Source organism: Argiope bruennichi, chromosome X2 (assembly GCF_947563725.1).
Source record: "Argiope bruennichi chromosome X2, qqArgBrue1.1, whole genome shotgun sequence".
NCBI lineage: Eukaryota > Metazoa > Arthropoda > Arachnida > Araneae > Araneidae > Argiope > Argiope bruennichi.
Window position 1 is genome coordinate 115188950 of NC_079163.1, and position 26429 is coordinate 115215378.

A 26429-nucleotide genomic window follows, 5' to 3' on the forward strand; every position below is an offset into this window, starting at 1 on the left:
AAAAAAAAAAAAAACCTATGTTTATTATTATTTAAATAAATATAAACAGTCAAAGAATTTTTTTTTTGTAACTATTTAACTTTCACCTTTGAATTTGCTCTACAAGCACAGACATGCACAAATAAAAGCCCCAAAACAATTGATGTTTATAGTTGTCAATTCTAAGATGGTCAATATTGTAACAACAGGTGACAAGACTCTTTTAGTACGACCTTGGTAACAACATTACGATGGGAGAGGAAGGCTTGCCCTATACAGTTGAGATCGATTTTTTAGAGATATTTGGCGAGTTCTCCCCAAGCCAAATGTTGGCGACGATCTGCAGATAGCGATGGTTGCGGATTCTTATTGTAAAGGCAAATACAGGGGTGCATCTATTCACTGGACCACCGGGAGAGAGGAACAGACCCTTAAAGATGTTTTCCTTCTCTAAGCTCTTGAAGGATGGTTTATTTGTAGGTAAGTTGACTTCTCTTTTCTTGTGACATTGTTCACTATTTATCTTCGATGATTTTTGAGAAGGGGTAGCATACTCCTGTTTTTATTTCTTTTTATTTCATATTTATCCTACATTGTTTACTATGCCTTTGTTATTTTGTGTTTATGAATACAAAACGCCTCTAGTGAGAAAAGTGTGAATGTATCATAGCGAAGACTTTTACTAGGATCTTTAATGATTTTTATATTATGTAATCGAGAAGGATGAGTTGATAGATGTTTAGTTTAAAATAAACGATAGTATGCTAAAAAGAGCACATTTATTTCTTGCCGTGTAGCATTCATTGATTTCGAATGTCTATCAAAATTCTTCCACGATCATTCTTTGATTTGTTTTAAAATTTAAATTTAAAGAATAATTAAATGACGAAATGCCGTATTAAAAAAAAAGTAAAAAGGATGAAAGTTTGGATCAATTCTGAAAAAAATTAAGATATTAAATTTACAATATTTAATATTACAATATATAGAAGAAGAATTGCTTGTAAAATGACAATACAATCGAAAACCGATTTGTAGTATTTGATAATCATCGATTTGACAGTATTACTATAAGAAAAAGTTGATGAATGTAGAAGGCTAGTTTAAAATAAACAATGTTTGGAGTTAGTTGAAAAGCTTTAAAAAAAAAAGATTTCGGATGTCAATCAAAATTTTCTTACGGTCATTCTTTTATTTATTTTGAAGTTTAAATTTAAGAAATGATTTCAATGAAAAAAAAATGTGCAAGAAGGAAAATAAAAAGGATGAAAATATGGTAAAATCAATTCATATTGCATAGAAGAAGAATTGCTCGTAAAATAACGATGCAAATGACAATTGATATTTTGTCAAATATTTGACAAACATCGATTTGACATTATTAATGTATCATGTGCCTATTACTTGATACTATCGATCATGTTCGAGCATTTCCATTCTTACATTTTAACATTATTCTGTTCTTGCATAATTTTGTATTACCTTTTCTTTCAAGTTATGACATTTCAAGTAATAAATTCTCTTGTTGTAGGTTTAAATAGGTATCAATCAAAATGAACGTACTTTATGTTTTTTTTATTAATAAGTTGTTGTTGAACATAGTTGAAATTAAATTTTATTTTATTTTTTTATTTAAATGAAAAATATTTCAGATGCTGACAATAGTTACGGAATCCTTTTATTTATATGAATTACTCTAAACGAATTTCATATACATTTGTACACTGGAATATTTATATTTTAAATTTATAAAATAGAAGATTTTCCATTAAGAAATAAATGAACTTCGAAATAAATTCATATTTTTCACTTGAATATTTTTTAAAAAAATCTCCTACTATTTTGTTATATATACGTAATTTAAACGACAGGGTACTGAATTGTTTCAGTTCTCAAAAAATTAAAAATACGTTGACCACTTTATTATTACAAATTTTTGGCTTCAAATCTCTGAAAAGCTTAGGATTATGGAAAGTTTCTTTTAAAAAATCGAAGTAATAGTAGGATAAAATTTCAATGCAAACATGAATTAATTTTTTGATTTCTAGTCTCTGAAATATTGAGGGCAATGGAAAGTTATCACTTACATAATAAACGTAATATTAGGATAAGAATTTTAAATCAATGAGATTTTTGAAAACTTGTACAAAATTAAATCTAGTAATACAAGAAAAACTTTTTCAGCACTTATATTATAAATTAAGTAAATTATAAGATAATTAACATCAATTTTTTCCCTCAAGAAATATACTATTTATTTTTCCTTAGAAAATTAAATACTAATATAAAAAGTCTGACATTCTTATATGGCATAATAAAAATTTAATTTTTTTTGTATATTTTACTGTAAAGAAGAAAAGAAGTTAACTATCCCTCTTAACTTATAAAATAATTAATTTTTATGAATCGTTTTTTTTCCTTTAATCGAAAATGATAGTATATATTCGTTTTTATTAATGTTATACACATTTTACATGTTATTCCACTTGTTCAATCTATTATTATGAAATTCTAAAAGTGACATTGAATTTCCTATAATGAAAAATGAAACTTCCTTTTTTTGTTAACAGCTTTAACCACACGAATATGAGATGATATATTTATCACCTGTAAGTGTATGTCATTTTCTGAACATTTCACCATTTATTATGTGAACCAGATTGGATTTTCTTTCCTTTCATCGATTCAATGATTGATTGTTGCATCCATTTGTTAAACATTTAATTCTTATAGGCAGTGTAAGACTTTTTTTTTTAATCTTAATTTTAAAAACGATTTGATTTTTCCATTGACTCTTTAAGAGCATTAAAAATATTTTCTCTACTTATTGAAAATACTTTTATTTCTATTAAATACGTCAGTATTATTATAAAAATTTTAGATGTATTAAATATTTATACTAAATAACTTATTTTTTGATCATTGGAAACAAAATTACATTGAAAAACAACAAAAAGGTAAAATAAATTTCTACAAATACATAAAAAAAAATTTAGATTTTTAAAACTATTTAAAAAAATTGTATTGTTTAAAAATTATAAAATATGTCAAGAAGTATATTCTTCTCTTTAGCCGTGTTAAAAACAATTGGAAAGTGCAGATAGAGATAGACTTTGATTCTTCACTATATATTGACTTTAATTTCTGAGATATATTAGTAGTATGAAATCTTCATTCACATTGATAAATACATGTGCTGCTTTCATATTCGTAAGTTAATAATTAATAGTTTTATTGATAACTGATAAAAATGTTAACGAGTTCGAAAGGTAAGTATAAGATTGCAAAAAAATATTTCTGGCGAGAAAAATGAATTGACTTTATAGGGTTAATGAGGATTATGAAGATAACAGCTGTTTTCTTTTTAAAAATCATCATTTGGATTGATGAATAAATGCAGCAACAGATTTAGATCCATCGTATTCGAGATAAGAAGCCCTTTATAAGGCCATTTAAGGTAGTGCATTTAGTAGATATGACATTTGCTCGCTCGGACGATTTTTTTTGGGGGGGGGTTGACAAAAAAAATGGGTATCATAAATTTTAATTTATGTAGCTTATATGTAAATTCAGCGCTGAATATATCTATCATCTTCATGTTTGTCTCAATATTTCAATCAGCTTCTTTAAGATCAAGAATCATATTCTTGATGATAATAATAAATTTATTAGAAAATCTTTCCATAAATCAAAATCAATAATTAAACATCTCTTTTGGCCAGTTGAAAAGAATATTTAAGATCACATTCGATTTTCGATTTGCATCGGGTTTTGAGAACATTGCGGATCTCTCCTTATCTGAGCAGTAGAAAGCTACAAAGAAAATAACCTTTGATTATAAACCTTAGATTTTTATGAGAATCTTAAAACTTATCCTCATAACGGTCTTAAAGCTCTCTGTATTACAACCATTGAAATTTTGTTTAATTTTCGTTCAGTTATTTGCTTACATTATACTTATTATTCAAGCAGTTCTATTCTTTAATTAAAAATATATATATTTATATATAATATATATTAAGCTACATAAATATATATATATAAATAGATATATTAAGTGAAAGATTCATCAGGTTATTAAAGTTATCTGGAAATAACATCGTCAATATATAAAAGCTTGTACTTAAAATATTTACAGTTACATTTAATCGCATTATAAGTAATAAAAGTTAATACATTAAGTATGCTTTTTTATTAAAAATTAGTGCATTAAAAATGCATTTTTTTTTAAAAATAGAGCATTAAGTATGCATTTTTATTAAAAATTAGGACATCAGATATGTAATCTTATTAAAAATTAGTGCATAAGGTATGTATTCCTGTTTCAGAGCATATATCTGAAGCAAGATGTTAGAATCGAAGAAAGAACTCGTAGTCTTAGAAAACAATCTTTCAAGTGCTTCCACAAAACGCAGTCCTTTTCATCTTCTTTCAAGCATATTCAGGTAAATGCCATGATTTTTTTTCATAACATTCAATTAATTTTTTGAAATATTTTTTACAAATATTAAATGGAAATTTAAAACTGAATAACTCTTTAGTTGTAGCAGTTTTTCTTTCTTTTGTTCCAAATAACTGGATACATTAGTCGTTAATATATTTCACATTTTATCAAAATGGTAAAACAGTTTCACATAATTAAAATATTAAATTTTTTTTAAATAATCAAAATATAATTTATGGAACAACTTGGAAATTCGTAAGCTATTTTGTTTTTAAATTATAAAGATGGGAAGTAATTATTATTTGTCTAAAGAATTGAGTTCTTCGCTGATTACACTCTGTCAATGATATGAAAATTAAATCTGAAACAAGGTCGAAATTAATTAGAACAAATAATATTTATATTTGCAGAAATATTCTGTATAATATCTCAGGTTATACTAGAAAGATTCCCCGGATAATTAATATTAAATGGTTATAAATTTAAATGTCTTCATAATATTTATAATATAGATGCGTTGCATGCATTTTACTTCCTTTCTTCTTCATTCTTTTAAAATGAATTGCTTCCACAGCTTTATAAAATTTATTTCGGAGAGAAAAGAATGCTAAAACATATCTTTATCATTATGCTTTCTTATATTCCGAAATTAAATCCTGGCGCTCATATGCAGAATTTTTGATTAGAATAATGCAGTATTTCTGATATAATTGATTGCTTACTGTTAAACATTTTGGTATTTCATAATGAAACAATTATCATGTAAATTTCAGCTTTATTATGAAGGTATCCATTTCCCTTGTTATGCAGCTTTTTATTGATTGCTTTTAGGAGCGTTCTTATGTTTGTACCTATTTCACGAATTCATCATATATTCCTCCCTTCTACTAGTAACGGTAAAAAATCATAAAAAAATATGAATACTATTTTGCTAATAATAGATGAAGATACTATAATTTGAGATAATCATACTATATAATTAATTGAAACTATGCAATTATTCACATTTTATTTTTGAGGCAATATGTGAAAGTCATCAGTTAACAGTAATGAACTCTTTTTGTAGTAAGAAGAAATCGAATCTGTTAGAAAACGAGCACCAGGAGAAATCTGGTAAAGTTGGTGAACTTCAAAGCAGCAGCACAACAAATGTTTATGAAAAACAGCCCCCTGAATCAGGAAGCAGTTCGATTCCTAAAAGATGTTCCACAACTCCGGGAAGTTTAGATGATAGTTCAGGCGGTCGAATCGAGGCCAATTTCTTGTCTCCAGCCGCTACTGCAAGAAGGAAGAATCTTAAAATTGACCTTGAAACGTTACATCTGTCCAGGCAAGACAACCCATATTTAAAGCAACTGGAACGCTTCAGTTTACCTGAAGAAACTATTTTATCTTGTGCGGACTTGAATTCCCTTGCAGAAAAAGCTCTTCTTGAAAGCGAATGGCAACTAGATTCTGAGAGAGATATTGACATCCATCAGCATCTGGTTCGAAGTCCTCCACCACAATTTCCTCAAAATATCACTCATTTTATATACAGCCAGGCTAATTCACCCAAGCGACATGGCAATCAAAATGTAAGTATTGTTTTTCACTGAATTTTTGTTTCTCTTCATACGTTAACCTACAGTTTACTGAATAGGTAGATATTTATTTTTAATTTAAAATCTTGATGTATCTAAGTATAATCACAAAGTAATTCTATTTTGGAAGTTAACAATTTATTGAGAACTGGTATTTAGAAGACATAATATCCTCGCAGTAATAATAAGGTCATTCCTCGCAATTATTGTTATTTAACAAGGTAACTTAAGAAGTTAGAGATTCAACTTGGAAAACAGTAGTAAGAATTAATTCCTTGCAATCTCTCTTATGACGATAAGTACTGGAACAAACCTTGAGTTTATTTTATGAAATAATTAATGTTTATACAGAACTAGGAAATGTTTTGATTCGTATGAAATATTTCAAATTTAGCCTGAAATGCAGTCTTTTTTTTTTATTTGAAACTTTTGAATTTTTGAAGAAAAAGGAGTTTTCATATCTTACAAAAATAATTTAATCTTATGAATACCGATATTTAAATATTTATTTTTGAGTTGCATATTTATTGCGTTAAATATTTATTTTTCAGTAAAATATCAGTTTCTATTGCTAATTTTTGCTTTCTCGCATATTTTTTAATAAGTACCTGGGGACCGCGCTTTCCTCGGCAGTTATTTATCTATTTTTTATTTGTAAAATTGTAAATAAAATCCAATTCCATGGCTTGCTTAAAGTTAACTGAATTGTAAAAGCAGAATCGAACATGAGAAAATTGCATGGAAGTTCGAAGCCCTAACCGCTATTCTATCTTTGATACGCATATGCAGGTCATGTATAGTCAGCCACATGTCAATATTTAGTTATATTTTTTTTGTGTATGTGTGTAAAATCGCGTTTTTTAGGAAAGATACCTATATAGATAAACTTAAAAAGCAAAACCTTATCTCAAATCGCTAAAGCCGTTTCCAAGATACTCGAAATAAATTTATACGTATACAAGAATTGCTCGTTTAAAGTTATAAGATTTTTTTTTTATCTTTTTAATGAATATGTCTGAAAAAATGGAATCAATTTTCTGAATCTTATAATACAATTATTTTTTATAACCAAGATCCTGCATTTAAGAAACTTTATTGTCTGTTATTAATTTTTCTATTTTTGAGCCCTAAAAATATGTTTAGGTACAAAATATTTTGAAAACTATTCGTCCATCAAAATTCTGGGGCATATGAATGCCTTTGAAATACAAAATAAAATCAATAATAAGCTTTTGAATGACAAAATATTTTTAAATCATTACCAGCAGATGAGTTTTGAAATCAAAACATCATCATAAAAAATTAGTCTACATGAACTTAGAAGATCTAAAAAGATAAACTAAAATTAATAATCTTAAATATGGTTAATGCTCGGCATTATAAGTGCGTGACGTGATCATTTTTTTTATTTTTTTATTTTTTTTACCAACTGCTTGCTTTTAAAGCTTAAACATATTCAGTAATATTTCTTCAAATGATTTTAGTTATATATAATTAAGGACATAAATCCACAGATTTAAGACTCACCATGATTTAAAGCTATTTTGCATCTATAAAACTTCGCATTATTTCTAATTACATGTAAAATGAAGTACATCGTAATTTAAAACGAAAATACAAGTCGCAGATCTTGATTGCATATATTCGTGGTTTGTAGGGAACCACATTATAATCATCATGACAGATTTCCAATTAGGTCCCCCGACTAAGAAGGGGCTGCGGACAAATTGATTAAAAAAAATTGTTTTCTATGTTCCCAAATAAATAAATTCGTAAGAAAATACAAATTTTATTATTATAAAGCATTAGGATATTATTAACATTTTATCAAATATGATTGGTCCGTTTTTCGATAAGTTCTATCATGTTCACTTAGTTATTGCACTATTTATAAACACAGTATTTCTGCTTCAATAATATTTTATATAAACGTAGAAGCCGCATAGTAATGAGTCATAATAAATAAAGAAAACAGATCCACTTGCACGAACTTAATGAAATTATAAGTTAACCTAAAGTAAAATCATTAGAACATTGATTATGTTAAAAATGTATTGAAATGTGAAATTATTTTAACCAGTTTATTAGTTGAGAAGCCTAATAATATATAGGGACTGCAAAATGGTAATCACGCTATACTGACGTTACAGAATCCACTTTAAATAGTTGAATATCGAACTATCTTATTAACCATGCATTAATAATAGTTAATACTGGTTAATGGTAAGGGAGAGATATTAAAAGAATTTTATATGCTTTACTATGTATAAAATGTGTCTACTGTTATATCAAATGTATTAAAAAATGATGCGCATTGATTTGTCAGGATGTTAAAGTCATAAATCTTAACTGAATTTATTTGTGAGTGGTTGCAAAAGTTGCCGAATTATTAACTGGTTATTTTATTCATATATAAATAGCTGATATTAGTATGTGGTTGATGCTAAGAGGAAGATACCGATAAAAAATGAGCTCTATTAATTTGAGCATCGTATTTATAACCCAACAGAATGCTACGATTACCTCAACAACCAACATTTCAGAATGGCAAATTTTTCATACCATCTTTGCAACCCTCTATCTCTTCTTTACAACAGCACTAAGGTTAAATATAACTTTTTAAAGAAAATAATAGAACAATGAAGATCAGGTCTTTGTGGTAAATATCAAAACAAAAAGAATTAATATGTTATATTAGTTACTAAACGTTTATTTTATATCATTTACTATTTCAAATGAATAACATCAACAGAAAAAGCCTGAATTGATCTGTCAGAGCATTATACAAATAACTATACTGAATATTGTCGGGCCTTTCTACGACAATGAGCATTTGAAGCGGATAATCTTCTGCGCTATCTTCGTAACCATAAACTTTTATTTCTGATTTACAAGTACTTCAATAAAGCTAAATAACTGAAAGGCAAAGACCAGGTCTTTGGGATAGTAGAGAAAACGAGAGAATGTTTTGGCTGTAAGGGGCGACGGGTGACTCATCCATTATGTGACGGAATTTTCACATTTCCGCAATAGTGATTGAAGTCGTAGGAGAGGGGGGCACCAACACGGAAGCACTGCTGCAAGTTTCCGACTTTCATTCATTAATTCGTGACTAGTAGCCTTAGAAAGTGTGGGGGGGGGGAGGAACAGGTAGATAGTGACTCTTGGGGCGCGGTATAAGCAAACCACCAGAAAGATGTAAGAGAAGACTAAAAGGCCAACGACCTTTTACGTGCTAAGCTTTAAATTATTCCAGAGAAACACGAAGGGAAGTTTCAGAAAAGTCGCCAAAAGTCTCAATGTAGGTTAACTTTTATTGATTTTGATACTTAAGAATAGTCAGGTGGATAAAAGAACAAAAGGGGAAAAAAATCTCGGACCTTACTTCCACACAATTAAGACGGAAATAGCACAACGCACGAGGCTTCCTAGTATCTATATTTATGAAAGAAGATCGGGAAAACTAATTAGTGTTTATGGAAAGCTGACATCGTAAAGTTGGTATTGCGAACCAGATTACTATCCAGCAAAATGGCATCAGAAACCTGACGGTTTGTAAAGAAATTCTGGTATGGGTAAAATTTTACGTTCTAAAGAGTTGAAAGACAAACGTTTTTTTTTTTTTTTTTTTTTTTTTTTTTTTTCTTTTTTCGCGATATAACGCTGTTAGTATTGAACAATGTCTTAAAACAGATTTAGGAAAAGATTATTTTATTGCAGCCAAAAATTGCTCTAGATTATTTTCAGTAATAATATGGCAAGATAATGAATTTAAATTGCCAAGTTGGTTTTTTTAATTTTACAAGATCGATTTAAGAAAATCATAACATTCAGAAGTTTATTAGAACTCTAAATAAATAGGGAAGAAGAAATCAATCCGAATATGAATAAAATATTACATTTCCACGTAGAATCTTGAGTTAATAAGTGCTTCTTTACTTTTGGAATTTTAAGATAAGAGTTAAAAATTTTTAAAGACGTCAGAATCAGAAATATCTTATCATTACAGATTTTTTTTTCATCAATTTCTAAATTTATGCTGAGTTTATGAAAAAATCTGAAATTATTTTAAATATTTTATAAATACTAAAGTCACATATTACAATAAATTAAGGGTTATTCTTAAAGAGTCAATTATTAAATAACAAAAGTTTAAAAAAATGAACTTAAAATTAATTAGGGTTTCAATAAATAAAGCTGTTAGAATTTTAAGCTGCTATTTTTTTATCAATTAAAAGCAGAAAATGAAATTATAATGGAGTTACATAAATAAAATTAAGCTATTAATGTTAGGAAATATGTTAAGGATTAAATAAATTTTCGTAGATATTTTTCAGAGTTGCAAGACAATGAAAAAAGATGACTTTTAAAATATCAAATGATTTTGATATTTTGTTAAAATATCAAATGAACGTTTTGGGATTCTGTAATAAAACTTAAATTTTTATAATAATATTTATAATTTTTGACAAAAAATTTGTTTTTATCTTTGGCAATAATAATGTACTTAAAAATTATGTATTATAATTGTTCTATACCATCTTTACTTTTAAAATTCTAATGTTTTTTTACGTAAATTTTCAAATTTATTAAATTCGATCTTAAAAATGAAAAAAGAAATGCTATAAAAGATAATAATTTGATAATTAATTAAGCTTAATTTAAATAATTTTATATTTAAAAGAGTAACAGAATGATACTTTCTTATATTTTGTTGTCTTCTAGATACCCAAAACTTCCAATAAAATCTTTTAATAAAGGGAATTTTGAATTAAATACTCTCCTAAAAATAAAACCCCGTTACTAATTTCAATCCTTTTTATTTTGAAATTATTTCATCGTCACTTTACGTAAAAGAAACCTGGCTATTAAAAAAACATTTTTTCAAAAGAATAGAATATGCGAGTCAAAAAGAAATACATAAGTTCTTCCCCAAAATTTTATACAGAAATGATACCACTTTTTAATTCCCTGCTTAAAATTTTCAGTTTTCATAATTGGAAGAATTAAGTGAATTAAAAAGATATAAGGTCTGATTCAAAAAAGATTGTACATTTCCCTGTTTCAAAACAGACCTTGTATGGAAAAAGCCGGAATGGCGAGGAATTAATACACTTGCTAAAGGTGTCACTGGTTGATTGAATCCGGAAGCAGGGACTGTAACCTTTAGTCGCATTTATTATTTAAGGAGGATCCGGCATTCTGCATTCGATAGTGGAGTAAGCGTATCGTTCGTGAAAGTGCAATGACCATAATGAAAACTAAATGCTCCAACACGATATAAGTGAATAAAAATTTTTACTTAAAGGCTTACGACAACTAAGATATTTTCCGCTCTCTTTCTACGTCTGAATTTAGACAGTTCAGAATCTAATATATTAAAATGGTTAATGAAATGTTTTAGACACTTTTTTCGTAGATTCTGTTAATTAAGTTTTTGTGAGAATTGAAAAAGAAAATTCGCTTTGTTTATTTCTTATTTTTTCCCTTCATCTCTAAATAAATTGAATTAAATAGTTCATTAAAAACCTATTTTAGTTTGTATCCTGAAAAGTAGATATTTTTCATTTTTGTTATTTTCTTCTATTCATTCTTTAATTTACAATTCATTTTTCACTATTATGCATATTATAGAATCTAGAAATAATTTTTCTCTCTCTTTAACCTTCAGTGCCAGGTAATACCACGAGATGAAGTAAAATCTAATTAAATCAATTGATTAACTGATAATTACATTCTAAAAATATTAAAATAGTGTATTGTCATTCAGAATATTTGGATTCGCTAAATTTCAAAACTTTAAGATAAAAGAAAATTATTGAAGAATCGATTACAGAAAAAAAAATCAACTTTTACAAATATCGAACAATGTGTTTAAAAATTGATAAATTAATTAGTTTTTCTATATAGGGAATAATAAGGTATATTAATGAATGATTCATTTATTGCTTAGTTAATATTATTGAATGTATTTTAAGTCTACTGGGTTTTAATAAAGATTGTTTTGAAATGGTAAAGTCAATGTTGTAACAGTTTAATTACAGTTCTATCAGCATTTTATACGGAATATCGCAATTGCGTTACAAACGAATGTTAATGAATTTTTATATTTCTTTCTTCCTTATGAAACAGTTCATTATTGCTTATGAATAAATTCATTAATAAAATTCGTTTTTCTTTAGACTTATCTTTTTCAATTTTTGAGAAGTGTTGACTAAATTGTAATCATTCAAAACTAAGCAATAATTTTTAGGGTCAATTTTTATATTTCAGAACGTTTTATAGTGCACCGTGTTCAGAAAGAATGGAATTCCTTGAAAAAGGCCATTAACTATTTCAAAGGATAGTACATTCTATTTCAGAATTATTCTTAGAAATAAGGACACTTAATACGGATCATTCACTGGAATGGCATTAGTACTAATTACTAATATATCACTTTACTTCTGTTTAATTTTAGATATATCAAGAGGGGTGGGGAGAGTTTCTTGTTCGTATAAATCTCTTATTGCACTGAGACTAAGTTAATTTAATCTCAAAAATTTTTATAAACTCTTTACATTTCCTCCCCCCCCCCAAGTTTAATAATATGATGAAATGTTTCAAAAATAATTTTAAACTTTTAAATTGAAGAGTTCGAATGATTCTATCAAACGATGAATCTCGAGGCCAAAATTGTCGATGATTATACTGCTTTGTCTTTGTATATTTCGTATACTAGACAACGAAAATTATATGCAAAGTTGAGTTATTATGCTATAATTTATAAGAAAATCTACCCTCCCCTTAAGAAAATACAAAGTGGAGGTAGATCCATATGCGGAAAAAGAAAATTCATACGCTGGCTATCCGGGCCAAACAAGCTGGAATTTATATCCGAAGATAAGGTAGTGATAGCTAATGTGCTTATTTACCTTTGAAGCTTACTCATGTCGAGATATTTGTCACCAGTATCTAGTACATATCAATGATTTATAAATATACTTATCTTAATCGTTGAGTGGCAATAACTGAACGTAAACTGAACGCAAGCAGATAGGAAATAGCGAATTTGCTTAGCATTTCTTCTAAAAGTTAAAATTACGATTCATTAACATTTGACAAATTGATGAGAGATTTAACTAATTATATACAAAAATATTTTGGTTGTGAGATTTAACTATCTAGAATCAAAATTATTTTAATTACAGCAACTGAGCGTTAACTTAACTAAAGCATATAGGAAATGGTGAGTTTTTTATAAAAATTTGTTATAGAAATTTTGTATATTGTTATAAAAATTGCAAATTTTTAATTATATAGAAACTTTATGGTTTAACTTTGTAAGAGTTTGCTATTTAAATACAAATTATTTTTGAAACAGAAATTGATCTTTCAATAGAGTCAAAAATTTCATGTTGCATATCAATAAAATGGGATGAAAATCCTAAACCAAATCTAGCTGACAAGAAATTCTTTTCGATTTTTTTTAAAATTTGGCAAAAAAAAAATAAATAAATAAATAAAAAAAAATGAAAATACCTGTATTTATTATTGTACTTTTAATTAAATAATACTGGACTTTAAAAGATATGGCATTGTACTCTCAAACGAGGAGAAAATTTGCCTGAAAAATTTAAAATGAATTTTTATTCAGTGTTTTTTTTATTATCTATTGTTACCAAAAATAACATACATCTAGCTTGTTTAATTGCTGATCCTGGTTTTAGGGAATGAAATAATCATATTTTGATAATTTTAACTATTGAGAATCAGGTACAAATAGATCATAATAATATTAAAGTATGTCACGGCATTCTTTTATATATTTGGAAAAAAAAATCCGAATCGAAATCTAATCCAGTTTTCAAGAAATTTTGATGTATGTATTTATTATGGTACTTTTTTATACATAATTATAGATTTCAAAAGATATGTCTTACAATCTTAATTGTGAATGAAATTTGTCAGAAAGATTGAAACAGTTTTTCATCCAATTTTTTTAAATTTATCATTGTCAAAGAAAGATCTTACTTATTTTCTTGATAATTTCTGCCATTTAAAGAATCAAAATAAATAAAATTTGATATTTTGATATTTTTAAAACTGAAAATTAGGTACAAATGGGAATTAGAAGCATTAAATCATACAACGCACTCTTTTGTATATTTGAAAAGAAAATATATATTTGAGTCACAGAATTATTAATTAAAGTTTTGAAACTTCGAACTACAGAATTCTTTGCATGCTGACAATGAAAATGCTCAAATCATGACACCTGAAATATCTTTCGACATAAAAATCCCCCCCTCCCCGAACTATTGTACCAAGAGGGAGAATGTGCATAAATTCGAGACTTAATTAATAGAAGGAATGATCTTTAAATATTAACGCACTAAACGTGGGCGAAAGCTTATTCAACTAATGAGCTGTACTGATCTCGCCGACTGTGCAGATATTTGAGCGAAGTGTTTGAACAAACATATCAGATTTAAAAGGATTTTCGGGTAGGTGTTATTCATTTTCAAAGTAAGTTTCAAATTAAAAGCTTAATATATGATGTCTTCAGGCTTTTAAAATTAATTCAAATTTATTCTTATGATCGGAGTCTGTAATTTTATTACAATTTAAGTTTAAGAATATTTATTAGAAAATAAAGTGATTTTAGGCTGTACAATAATGATTGTCTGACGAGTCGAGAAATAACCGTTTGAACGACCTAATGAAAAAGAGAGAAAAATTAATTAATTGTTGTTTAGATGTAAGATACGAATAGATTCAAATACTTCTATAGCGAAGTAAGTTACTATCCTTATGAAATGCTATAAAAATGTGCACTATTATAGTGCTATTCAAATCAGTAAAATAAAACTATAAAAACGTATCTGAGACACATTCATAACATAAATCGATAAAAGCATATATAGATTATTAAAATAAATCTTTATAAACGAATATAACGACATTTTTCTGAATAAACTACACTCAATTTTTTTATTTCCAGATCCCAAAAAAAGCTTATCAATTATGTATATACGAGACATTTAATAGATATTGAAGGAATTTGATTTTCTAAAACTTCATTCTTATGATATACTAAGATTATTAAATATTTCACACAAACATATTTATTAAATATTTAATATTTGTTTTAAAAAAAGATATAATATTTATTTAAAAAAAAGATATAATATTTATTTAAAAAAAAGATATAATATTTATTTAAAAAAAAGATATAATATTTATTTAAAAAAAAGATATAATATTTATTTTTATTAAAAAGATATAATATTTATTTTTTGTTGAATTGGTTAAATTTTGATGCAGAATAAGCAAGGAAAGAGGGAAGAAACTTTTTAATTAAGTAAAATAACTTACTTAATTTAATTAATAATTAATGAATTTTTTATTTATACTTCTAGCTGATATCTACTACTTGCTGGCGGAATTACGCTCCTCGAGTTCATTTACATACTGTCAGAAAAAAAATATTCATATTATGAGGATATCAGCCTAATATTAATGATGGTTTTAAGTACTGTCGGTAAATAAGGGGTTAAACCAATGGGAGTGTCTCCTATTGACTTTCTGGTCTATCACACAATGCGGCCTCTTTTGTACTAAGCATTGTAGGGCTTGAAGAGAAGTGAACATTTTGGATCCTTTCCATTTGGATCCATATTCGATACTGACTCGATGGATATTAGATATGGATGTCAAGACGATGTACCTAATTTAATTTATATATTTTATTGCATTTCATTGCCTCCCTATTATCCATGAATAAAGTATAAAATTAGAAAACACAAATCTAAAAATATAGCTTGAAAATCGCATACTAAAATTCAACCATCTAGATAAATAGAGATAGATAGACAAACCATCTAGATAGACAAACAAATTTCTTCAAAATGGGATACATATATGCATTTTTGCATTTAAAAACGTACATTAATTTTTATCTATCTAGCTCTGCTGGGTTTCGAGTTATTGGATATGCAGGTACAAGAACGAACAGATAGACGGATTTCTTTTAACGTATATTTCAAAATTTGATAGAAAGTGATAATTTTGGTGTAAAAGCCACAAATAATATTTCGGTTATATATCTCCTTCCATATTAGAGCTGTCGTATTCACAGAGAATATCGTTTAACATCGAAAGATAGATATAATTATAGAAATATATCTTTTTCGAACTCGGAGAGAGAAAAAAACGTAAAGATTCATCAAAATCTCGAGGTCAAAATTTTTGACGAATTCATATTCTATCTTTTTCTTTGTATGTACGTAATATACGAAAAACTGGAAAAAATGAGCAGCCATTTTACATTAACAGTTTTTAATAAGCTTCTTGTGAAGTCTCAATTAATATTATACAAATTTTTTAGAATATATATTTGCTTTTAGTATGTAATATCGCCTTGAAGAATCAAAAAGAGTAAAAGTGTTGATATTTGGAAAAGTAAATATAAATTCCGATATAATAAGATCAAGAATATCTTATAAAACATTACTGGATGAAAAATATACATTATAGAATTAAAAATAAAATTCATTCATGCCCTATTTTTAATGTATTAATTCGAACACTGACTTATCACTGTCGAAACCACATAAAATCGGAGTTTTTACAGCTGTAACTTCCGATTGGCTGAATTAAAGTACTATCCACGTGGCAATCAATGCCCTTTTGAATCCGACTTTCTGCAAGGATGCCTAGATAAGATGAATATTGAGCTTAACGAGACTATTCACAAAATCAATCCAGGCAGAAATCCCAGAAATCACAACTCTGATTTTTCTGGAACAAACAAGACGCTGATTACGAACAAGAAGGGCAGAAGTGCTGATCAATAAATGCTAATGATACCAATGTATTTGCTGCAAATGTTTTTTTTTAATTTTTTTATTTTGATGAAATAAATAAAGTCCTGAAATTAAATTACAAAAATCCAAATAATATATTTGAAATAGACATATTATTTATTGATTTTTAGTTGATAGTTATTTTTTGATGATTTTGTTTGCATCACAAGAATGCTGTTAAATTGTTTAAACAATTTTCGTATTGGGAAAGAAAGGAGATTCCACTTACTATTAAATAATTTTCTGAACTTTTAGAATACTTTCCTCTTCATTAATTAAACTGACACAACGTAGTCTTAAGCATAACTAGAGTTTTAGAGTTATATGTTCTTTTGTTATTTTAGGTTGTTTTAAACATGATTTTCAGTCTAGCTTGCAGACATTTTTTTTTAAGTCAAAATAAAATCGTTATATAATGTGATTTGAACTGAATAAGAGAAGCTTAACAACATTATATATTAATATTACATTCAAAATTTGCTAAAATAATCTTCAGTTAGGTTTAAAGTTCACTTTTAAGATAAGTCACTGTAGTACTTGTTAAATATATCAAATAATAGCACACTTTTATCATTTAAAAATAATCACGCCCATGTAAGGCAATAAATGAAATAACAATTTAAATACAAAAAAAAATTATTTTAGTCGAAACGATATTCATAAAATATTTCAAACTGCATATACGAATCTATATGAAAAACTAATTGCATAAATAACTACAGCATTATTTTTTGATGTAAAAATTTCCTTAATTATTTCAAACTCTTGATTCCATTGGAAGATATTCCACGTTCCATTATCCAGGCAAAGTAATTTTTAAACATATCGAATAAATAAATCCTTGCGTTTAGTTTATCAGCTGTCGTACTTTTTAAAAATATATCACTGTTGTCTGATTCAGAAGTTATTTTGATTCAGATATATCTAATTCTACATGATGTTGGGCGGCATCAGTGTATACTATCTGTCAAGGTTTGAGAAGAAAAAATTTTTACTTAAATAAAGCAAGAGAATGATTATATATTTTACAAATAAGTTCAGAGCTTTGCATAATTAAAAACGTTTTTGTTTAGATTGAAGACTACATACATCAAATTTTCTTTCTTATATATTCATATCCTTTATTACTTTAACAAATGGGCTTACGAAAAAGACAAAACGAGTATTGCATGGCTGATGTAGCTAAATCAAAAATATATCCATCAAATGATGAAATAGCAGAGCAAAATGCAAAGAAGTAGATTTTAAGTGAAGAATCAACGGATTTTTGAAACTTTTTAGAGGGCCGCTCTGGCCTGGTGTGGTGTGGAGAGGGGGGGGGGGGTGCCAGCTCAGGTGTCGTCCTCGTCATCTGACCGCGGATTAAAATTACGAGGTCCGTCCCAAAAATAGCCCTAGTGTTGCTTTAAAATGGGGCATTAATATAACTAAACTAAACTAAAATTTTTAGAATATATACATTCGCAGCAATCTCTTTTGATTCGAATAGCTTAAAGATACTTTTATACATATTCCGATTAAAATTTACTTTCAAGTATCTAAAATATATATTATTCTTACAATTTGTTTATATTTAAACAAATAAAAGATATTATTAGATCTTTGGTATGGAATAGTATTTGATAATACACATTATTCTAATTTTCTTTTCAAAATTGTAGTTATTACGTTCAAACTGGTTCCATTTTGAAATAATTTCAGACAAAGTTTGAAAGGTTAATAGATCTCATTTATAACTTAAATGAAATAAATATGTTTTATTTGATTATTCAATTAATACACTAATCTTTTGACGAAGCTGAAAGGGTTGTTTGGAGTGACATGTAATTTTGTCTTCTTTAAATTTTCTGGACTTTTGAAATAAATGTCGGCCTACAAAGTTTAACAAGTGATTCAAATTGTTTTGAAGGTAGCTCTTTGATTCATTTTTTCATATGAAAATGAAGTTAGATGACAAAATCATTCCATTCGTTACATTCTGCTTTCAATGAATGAGAAGCAACAATGGATAGAACTAATGAACAGCTATTTTTCAATCTATTTTTAAGGAAAAGTCTTATAAATCCTTAGAAATAAGTACTTGCTTTCAGTCATGCAAATCCATACAAGTACAAAACAGTGGGATTCTGAACAACAGACTGAAATAGAACCGCAATTTTTGAAACAATAGTACTTCTTAGAATCTGACCTGAATAAAAACAGATACCCGAATTCTAAAACATCTTCAGAGCAAGGATGCACCATCAAAGAATACTTTATAAAAACATGAGATGTAAACTAGAAATTGAGGATGCAAGTTTTCATATACTACTATACGAGCAACTCTCTATTTATATTCATATCATGTGTCTGCTACGATGAGATTAGGTTCAAATGATGATGATGTAGGTTCTTCTTCTTTGAAATTATTTAAAGCGAAGTTTTTTGTAGCATGTAAGAAAACTGCGCTCACTATTTCTTTGCAATTGGTTTCCACTTCAACTCATCAATAATTCCTCAGTTAATAATTCGTCGTCAAAAAATAATGGCAATCGTATTCTTTTAGATTGTTACTTTTGTTTGCTTGGTGAATTAAAAACTTTATATGAATTAAAAGTATTATCAAGTAAAGCCCGCTAAATTATTTCTCCGTTGTGTAAGCAGAGAATAATTTTTAGAGAGGTCTACTCATGTTACAAATACGAAAAAATGTCACGACTCATAATAAAAACACAATGGTACTGTTGTTTGCAATATCGCAGAGAAAAGGCGATTTTACACTGATAGAGATGTGTAATTATTTTACTTCAATACAAAATAAAATAAAAATCCATGTTCCTGAAGGCTATTTTACTAATAAACCAAAGAAGCAGGAAAATGTTTTACAGTATTGATGCCGTATTTTAAAATATCGTGAGTATTCAAAAATATCCTAAAAGTGTTGCAGAATATCTTTCTATTATTTCTGTAGATAATAAAAATACCAGTTAACATTAAAAGTGAAACAGAAACGGGAATAAAGAACTGCCGCTCTTAAAAAAAATAATTAGAATCTCTATTTTTGCAGACTTTAACCTCATTAGTTATTTCTCAAGAAGAATTATTTTTTACTTTCCATGAAAATTAAATTCGATAAAATACTTTCAAAATGCTGAAATTTGGAGGAAAAAAAACACACCCTTTTTTCATTATAACCTAACTTATAAATGGTTAGTGTCCAGCTTTAGGGACGATCTAAAAAATGTTCCCAAATTTTACATAAATATTTCAACTTTAAAACTGTACTAATCAATTCTGATGCTTTTGCTTTAATTTGTAATTAACAGATGGTAGCCCATAAATGATATGTTCTGAAATCCTTTTGTTCTTATGGTCTTCAAGAATTGCGCTGTTTGCGATGTTAAAAACAAAAAAGTAACTTTTTAAGATGATGAATAATTTTATCTTTATTTGATATATATACCGATTTGAATAATTCTTTAGTTCACGTGCTTTTGTTATTTTATTTATTTTTACATTTTTATGGATTCGTTTTTTAAATTTTTATGGATTAAGCGTTTTAAGATTGTAATATTTTTGAAAATAAAAATGTTAGGCATTAATGGGTTAAGCTAATGAAGAAAAAGTGAAAATTTTACAAATGATTCCATTAACTTTTTTGTCCATTCTGTATAGCTTGGGTAAAAGTAAAGTATGATTGTTTGTACAAAAAAATGCATCCATTTAAGAAATTAATTACCTATGAATCAACCTGATCAAATCATTTTCTTTATGTCAATTGACGATAAATCATAGTAAAAATATAATAATATAATCAATACCAAAAACTAATACTCCATGATAAAACTGCATATCCATGGACATTTCTGCAATCATTTGATAATATTTACTTTCCCCTTGAAAGGTCATGCTCTTTGATGGGGAATTTACAACTCTAGAGAGATAATGTCCTCAGAGATATCGACTAGTTTACTAGATCTATTTCGTCTTATACACGTGACCTTCTTCTAATGATGTCAAATGCGTAAAAGGCTATTCATAAAGATGTAATATCCCAATATGTTAGAACCATTTCGATGACTTAAGATTTCTCGGATGCTTCATTTATATTTCATGAAGCCCTATGAGCTGAGCTGCTATGGCTGAATGGAGAATTATTGAAACGGAGATAGTAGATCACGGAATTACTGAAATCGATAAATGCTATGTCAAATTGGCTGGAAGCAGTCAATAATCACAATAACAACAATAGCTTTAATGGAAAATAAAGGACTTGTCATAAGCGAAGTACGGCACATAGAATAAAAATTAAGTTCTTTTGAAACTAAGAGCCGAAGTTTAGTAAACTATGGTCGATTGAATAAAACTCGATTTATTTTCACAAAATTTGTTGATTCAATTTTGAAACAATAATAAATTTGATATTTACTTAATAGTTCTATGACTTTGAATGTACACTTCATCTTCTTTAACCACTTTAAGCCTGATGGGACATCGTCGTTCAAAATAAAATAAGGAGAAGAAATAACAGGACAGTAAAAATTCAGGTCTAAAAGGGTTAAAATAATTGCTTCTAAGTTTTATTTAAAATATTTGTCTTCTTTATTAAACATTGAATTTATCTCAAAATAAGTAAGTCATAAGAATTATAAATAATATATGAATGGGTACAAAGATTTGATAAATATCTCAAAGTAATTTAAAATTAAAAAGGTACAAGGCAATGTACACTAGTTATATGCTCTCCATGAGCTACTTCTAATTATTGATGTATGCATATGCCGCCCACTAAGCATATTCACTCACTGATGTGTTTTCAAAATCTATAGTGAATCTTTATTTCTGTTCTTAATGAAAAAGGACGATTCAATCAATAGATTATAAACAAAAAGATTCTAAAACAGATAAACTCTAAGAGTACTTGAGCATATATATACGCTGTGCACGAACTGTTCCTCAATAAGGATGTATACACGTCTTGCGTTAAGCACATTCACGCATTGATACCTGTTCAAGTTCTTTCAATAATTTAATGTTTTTTCCCTTCTTTTTCTTGATTGAAAAAGAACGATTCCTTCAGTAGTTTATGAATAAAATGCTGTAAACTATAACTCTTTTTACGAGCTATTCTTAGGATTTAGGCATACGACTTCCTTTCAGCATTTTCACGTATTGATGCATCTTCTAATGTTTATCGGTCACAGGAATGTTTGTTGTTGTCAGAGTTTCAATTGACTGACTTCACAAAATCTCTGCGTATGATAATTCATTAGCTGTAAAATGATTATAACTGAAAACTTTGCAATAAAGTACTTGCATCTTAATGTCTTGTTTAATTATAATACATTTGTGGAAGCATGAATGAATGGGAATTTTGCCAGGAGCAAGAACCTTATCTAGATTATATTGCGTCGAAGCTGTGTTTATATTAAATCTAAAGATTTAAACGAATAAAATATTCGATGAAAACCAGATGAATAACATTTAATGAAACATCATGATACAGAGTGAATTAATTAGTAATTTGTTGTTTGTATCATTATCTTAATTTAACAATTTAACAATTCGGAAGAGATTTCCAATCCTTTTTCCAAATGTAACTTCTCAAAGTATTTACTTCGGGAAATTATTACAAGTTATGTGAAATTATCTTAGTATACTTGCAATTTTAAAATAATGGACCTTCAATTAATCAATTTTAGAAAAAAAGAACAAAGAAAATAAAAATATAGCTAAGGAGGTTTATTCTTTTCTTTTGCATCAGACAGCTAAAGTGGGTTGATATTGTCTGACCTAATCGGAAAATACTTGCTAACAGTTTATTTTAATTTTTTAAGTGAGCAAATTTATAAAAAAAATTGAAAAAAGGTACAAAATATTTTTCCCACCCAATACCTCCTTCGTTCTACATCAACTGCCAGATTTCTCATTATTCTTGCCCAAAAACAATAGCCTTCTTTAAAAAAAATAAAAATAGGAGGTCTCCACTAAATTTTCTCGTATATATTCTAATAAAGGCACTAGTGTATTTTGTTCAAAATTTGGCAGAAGTCTACAAATGTGACCATATACAAAATTTCATCCGTCTGGCTCAAAGAATTTTTGAGTTATAGTGTTCACAGATAGACATACAAAATTTTTAAAAAAAAATGTGTTTTTCGGACTCGTAAAAGTTTCAAGCATGAAGTCTTCTATTCGGAAGTAAAATCTCGTGTTTGAATTTTTTGACAAACACAATGCTTTCTCTTTGTACATTTTGTACATGAGAAAGTAAAAAATTCACGACTCATTTATTTCGGAAATGTATGGAAGTATACAAAACTAAACACATTTATATTATATTCATATTAAGCCTATTGATTATATGTGGTGATGGTATGTTCTGTCTTTGAAGTCTGATTGTTGAAGGGAGTTGATCTTCATTTTTTCTAAACTGCCATTGACATCTGAGGAATATTTTCCGAGTGCATTTGCTTTTCTCTTTATTTATTTCCGTCTTAATTCATTAGAACGCTCTTTAACTAATTAGAAATTAATGTTGCAGTTGAAGGCTACACAAGAAGCAATAAAAAAAGCCTGTCTGACATGCAAACGAGTTTGTTCAAGAAGGAAATAATAGGAATAAAAATAGGGCTAAAAGATTTGTCATTTTCTGTTAGGAATACGTAGTAATTGCACATACGTACGACAACGGATAAATGACAAACTACCTAATCCGAATTTTTCCAAATTTTCCATCTTTATTTTCTTAATCTGGGTAGAGGGGGTGGCAAATAGGACTACAAAATTACCAGTCTTGTTGCAAAACAAATTATTCTCTTAATAAGCTTTTTTTTAATTATATGTATGTTATATGTTAATTGTTTAATAAAATTTTGCAGCCAAAATTTGTATTGTTATTTTTTTTGAACGCATAATTGAAACTTCTGAGGATATAACTAAAACTCTGAATATCGTGTTTATCATGTAAAGACTCTTAGAAATATATGGGTTAGTACTAGTAGTTAGTATAAGAGATATAGGGTATTAGTATGGCTAAAAAGATTTTTCATAACTTTTGATGAAATTCCATTTAGTCAGGAAATCCAAAATTAATTCCAGTGTATCTGCGAAACTATACGATAAAGCTGCTGTTAAAAGCATTTACACTTCTTGCAAATGGTCTCAAATATGCTTTTCAAAACACTTGTATGTGGTGCAGTTTAGCAGGAGAAAGTAAAATAATTTTTGAGGCAATAAATATTCTTTCTTTAACTCCTTGACCTACGAATTCATTTAAACATCGAAAACAGAATTGATATTTTAATTACTTTTTTCTTTTTTATCGCAGCAATAAAAATTAACAGAACATATTTCCGTCTTCAAAATATTAATGCTGCTTTTATGTTGCAAAATTATTTTAGTCTGAAAATGGTGATGAATCCGATAAAAATAAGAAACCTCTCAATCCAGTTCAGCCGAAAAAAGAAACTGGTGTATTAGATCCAAGTATCCGAGAAGTTCTTGAGTATCAGAAATCTCAACTGATAGCAGGTAAGTGAGATCTTCTTACTTGTAAAGTATCAAATTGCGCTAATTTTAGCATAGCTAAACTAAATGGCATACTTATTAGATACAGTATTCTTTTTTCACAAAATATATAGTATGTATATATTATATATAAATGAATTCTTTGAAGGCAATATATAAGGTATTTTGTTACGACTGCACTATTTCTAAAAAGGGAAAATTATCCTTCATAGCACTCACGCACGCACGCACACACACACACACACACACACAAACGTGTGAGATGCAGTTCTACAACTTAGACTATTACATCTTTCTTAGTTTTTCTATGAAAATGAATGTTATTTATCAGAAACAAAAGAATATGCAAAACGAATGAGAATAAAATTTTTGATAAAAACCAGCCTAAGGACATTTCGTTTCATTAGGCTTCGGTTCAAAGTGACAATGCCCATCTATTTATGTAAATGGATAACCGAACAAAATTCAGCCTCTGGAAAATATCGGTGATTCTCGCATAAAGATCACATATATCGTTCGTGAATATCTCGAACTGTATTTTACTTCTCATCTATGCAATCGTAATGGCTTATAAACTTTCACCAAATCGTTGAAATGTGCACAATCGGCCATTCTAAAATTCGTGCAAGAATGTCTTGATATGCATGACAGTCGTTTTTGAGCATCTTTCTATGCAAATATTTTTTATGGACAAATATCGATATTTATGTTTCCAAAAAAGTTTTTCTGGGTATCAAACGCGAATCATGTTTCCTTTTGCTTCGTTACTAGAAAGTGAACTATTGTAGAAGTATGCATCTTGGATAATTTTTATTATCTATGAGTGAGAATTCTCTTTTTCGGTAGAAAAAATTTATGCGATCCCAATGGAATGAATTCTATAGAGGATGGCGTTAACACATTGTATTAGTATACTAAAACTTTCCAGACTGCTTAGCTTTTGAAGAAAAATATTCAAATTTTCCTTTCATTTACATACAATTAAAAAATATTTTATAAATATAAGTTTGGTAAATTTATTACACGATATTAAAAATGGCAAGAATTTTGAGTATTTTTTCACTATTATATTACTGACTGCTATCAAATAAAGATGGGCAACTAAATATTAGGATATATAAAAAAAATATAGGAACACCCCAAAAAGGTACTTATCTATTATGGGGAACAATACAAAAAAATAAGTAGATATAAAAAATTTGTAAAAAAAAACTTTTCTGAAGAATTTAGATTTAATTTTTATTAAGTTCGGCCTTCCCAGCAGTGGGGGCCAAAAATTTCATTCTTCCTGGTTAACTCCGAAGTGGGCAATACAAAGGATTTGTATATCTCTAAAGTTCTCTCAGGAAAATTTTCTTTGGTGTAAAAAACATAACGATGTTTTAAAATCTTCCTTATCAAAGCATAAGATAAAAAATCAAACTTTTTGGCTGCTTGGAAGATTGAAACTTTGTAACCAGGAAAAACTGCAATCCAATAGCTTGTTAATTATAACCATTTCACATTTCACATGAAGTTATATATATATATATATATATATATATATATATATATATATATATATATATATATATATATATATATATATATATATATATATATATTGTTATGCTGCAATACGTGAATCTACAAGTACTTAAAACCAAAAACTATTAATTTAATCCTTCGATTCCGATCGTCCTCGGAAAAGCGATTTCTCAAAGTTTAGCTCAAGACAGTATGAAGAAAACGAAAACAGAATCATCCGGATCAGTTACGATGATCGTTTTCATCTTAAAGGAGTCTTCGTCCTTTTCAAGGAGCTAACCACGTCGTATAACATCGTGAGTTACTTCATCGTTGCTTTAAAGATGAATGTTTTAATAAAAATGTATAAGAATAGCATTTCTCAACGCAGTCATATGCCCTTGAACTCTTGAAGTTGCGGGTTTCACTTTTACCTAACTGCATTAGCCTTAAGATATTTTATGATATTTTTACGACTTTGTTAGTAAAGATATCGTGCCAGTATTATACAGTATTTTGCGCCTATTACTACAAAAGATCAAATATTATTAAAAGAATTGG

At 27.7% G+C, this 26429-nt stretch overlaps 1 protein-coding gene across 2 annotated transcripts in view; it reads left to right on the forward strand.

Annotated features, from left to right (window-relative positions):
- Positions 1–327: 327 nt before the first annotated feature.
- LOC129960641 (uncharacterized) overlaps positions 328–26429 on the forward strand; it is a 37722-nt gene continuing 11620 nt past the window's right edge. For both annotated transcript variants that reach the window (XM_056074189.1, XM_056074190.1), the window contains exons 1-4: positions 328–459; positions 4308–4424; positions 5490–6000; positions 24236–24365. In XM_056074189.1, coding sequence (XP_055930164.1) covers positions 4327–4424; positions 5490–6000; positions 24236–24365 — 739 coding nt within the window. In that variant the 5' untranslated portion in view covers positions 328–459; positions 4308–4326. The remainder of the gene's footprint in view (positions 460–4307; positions 4425–5489; positions 6001–24235; positions 24366–26429) is intronic.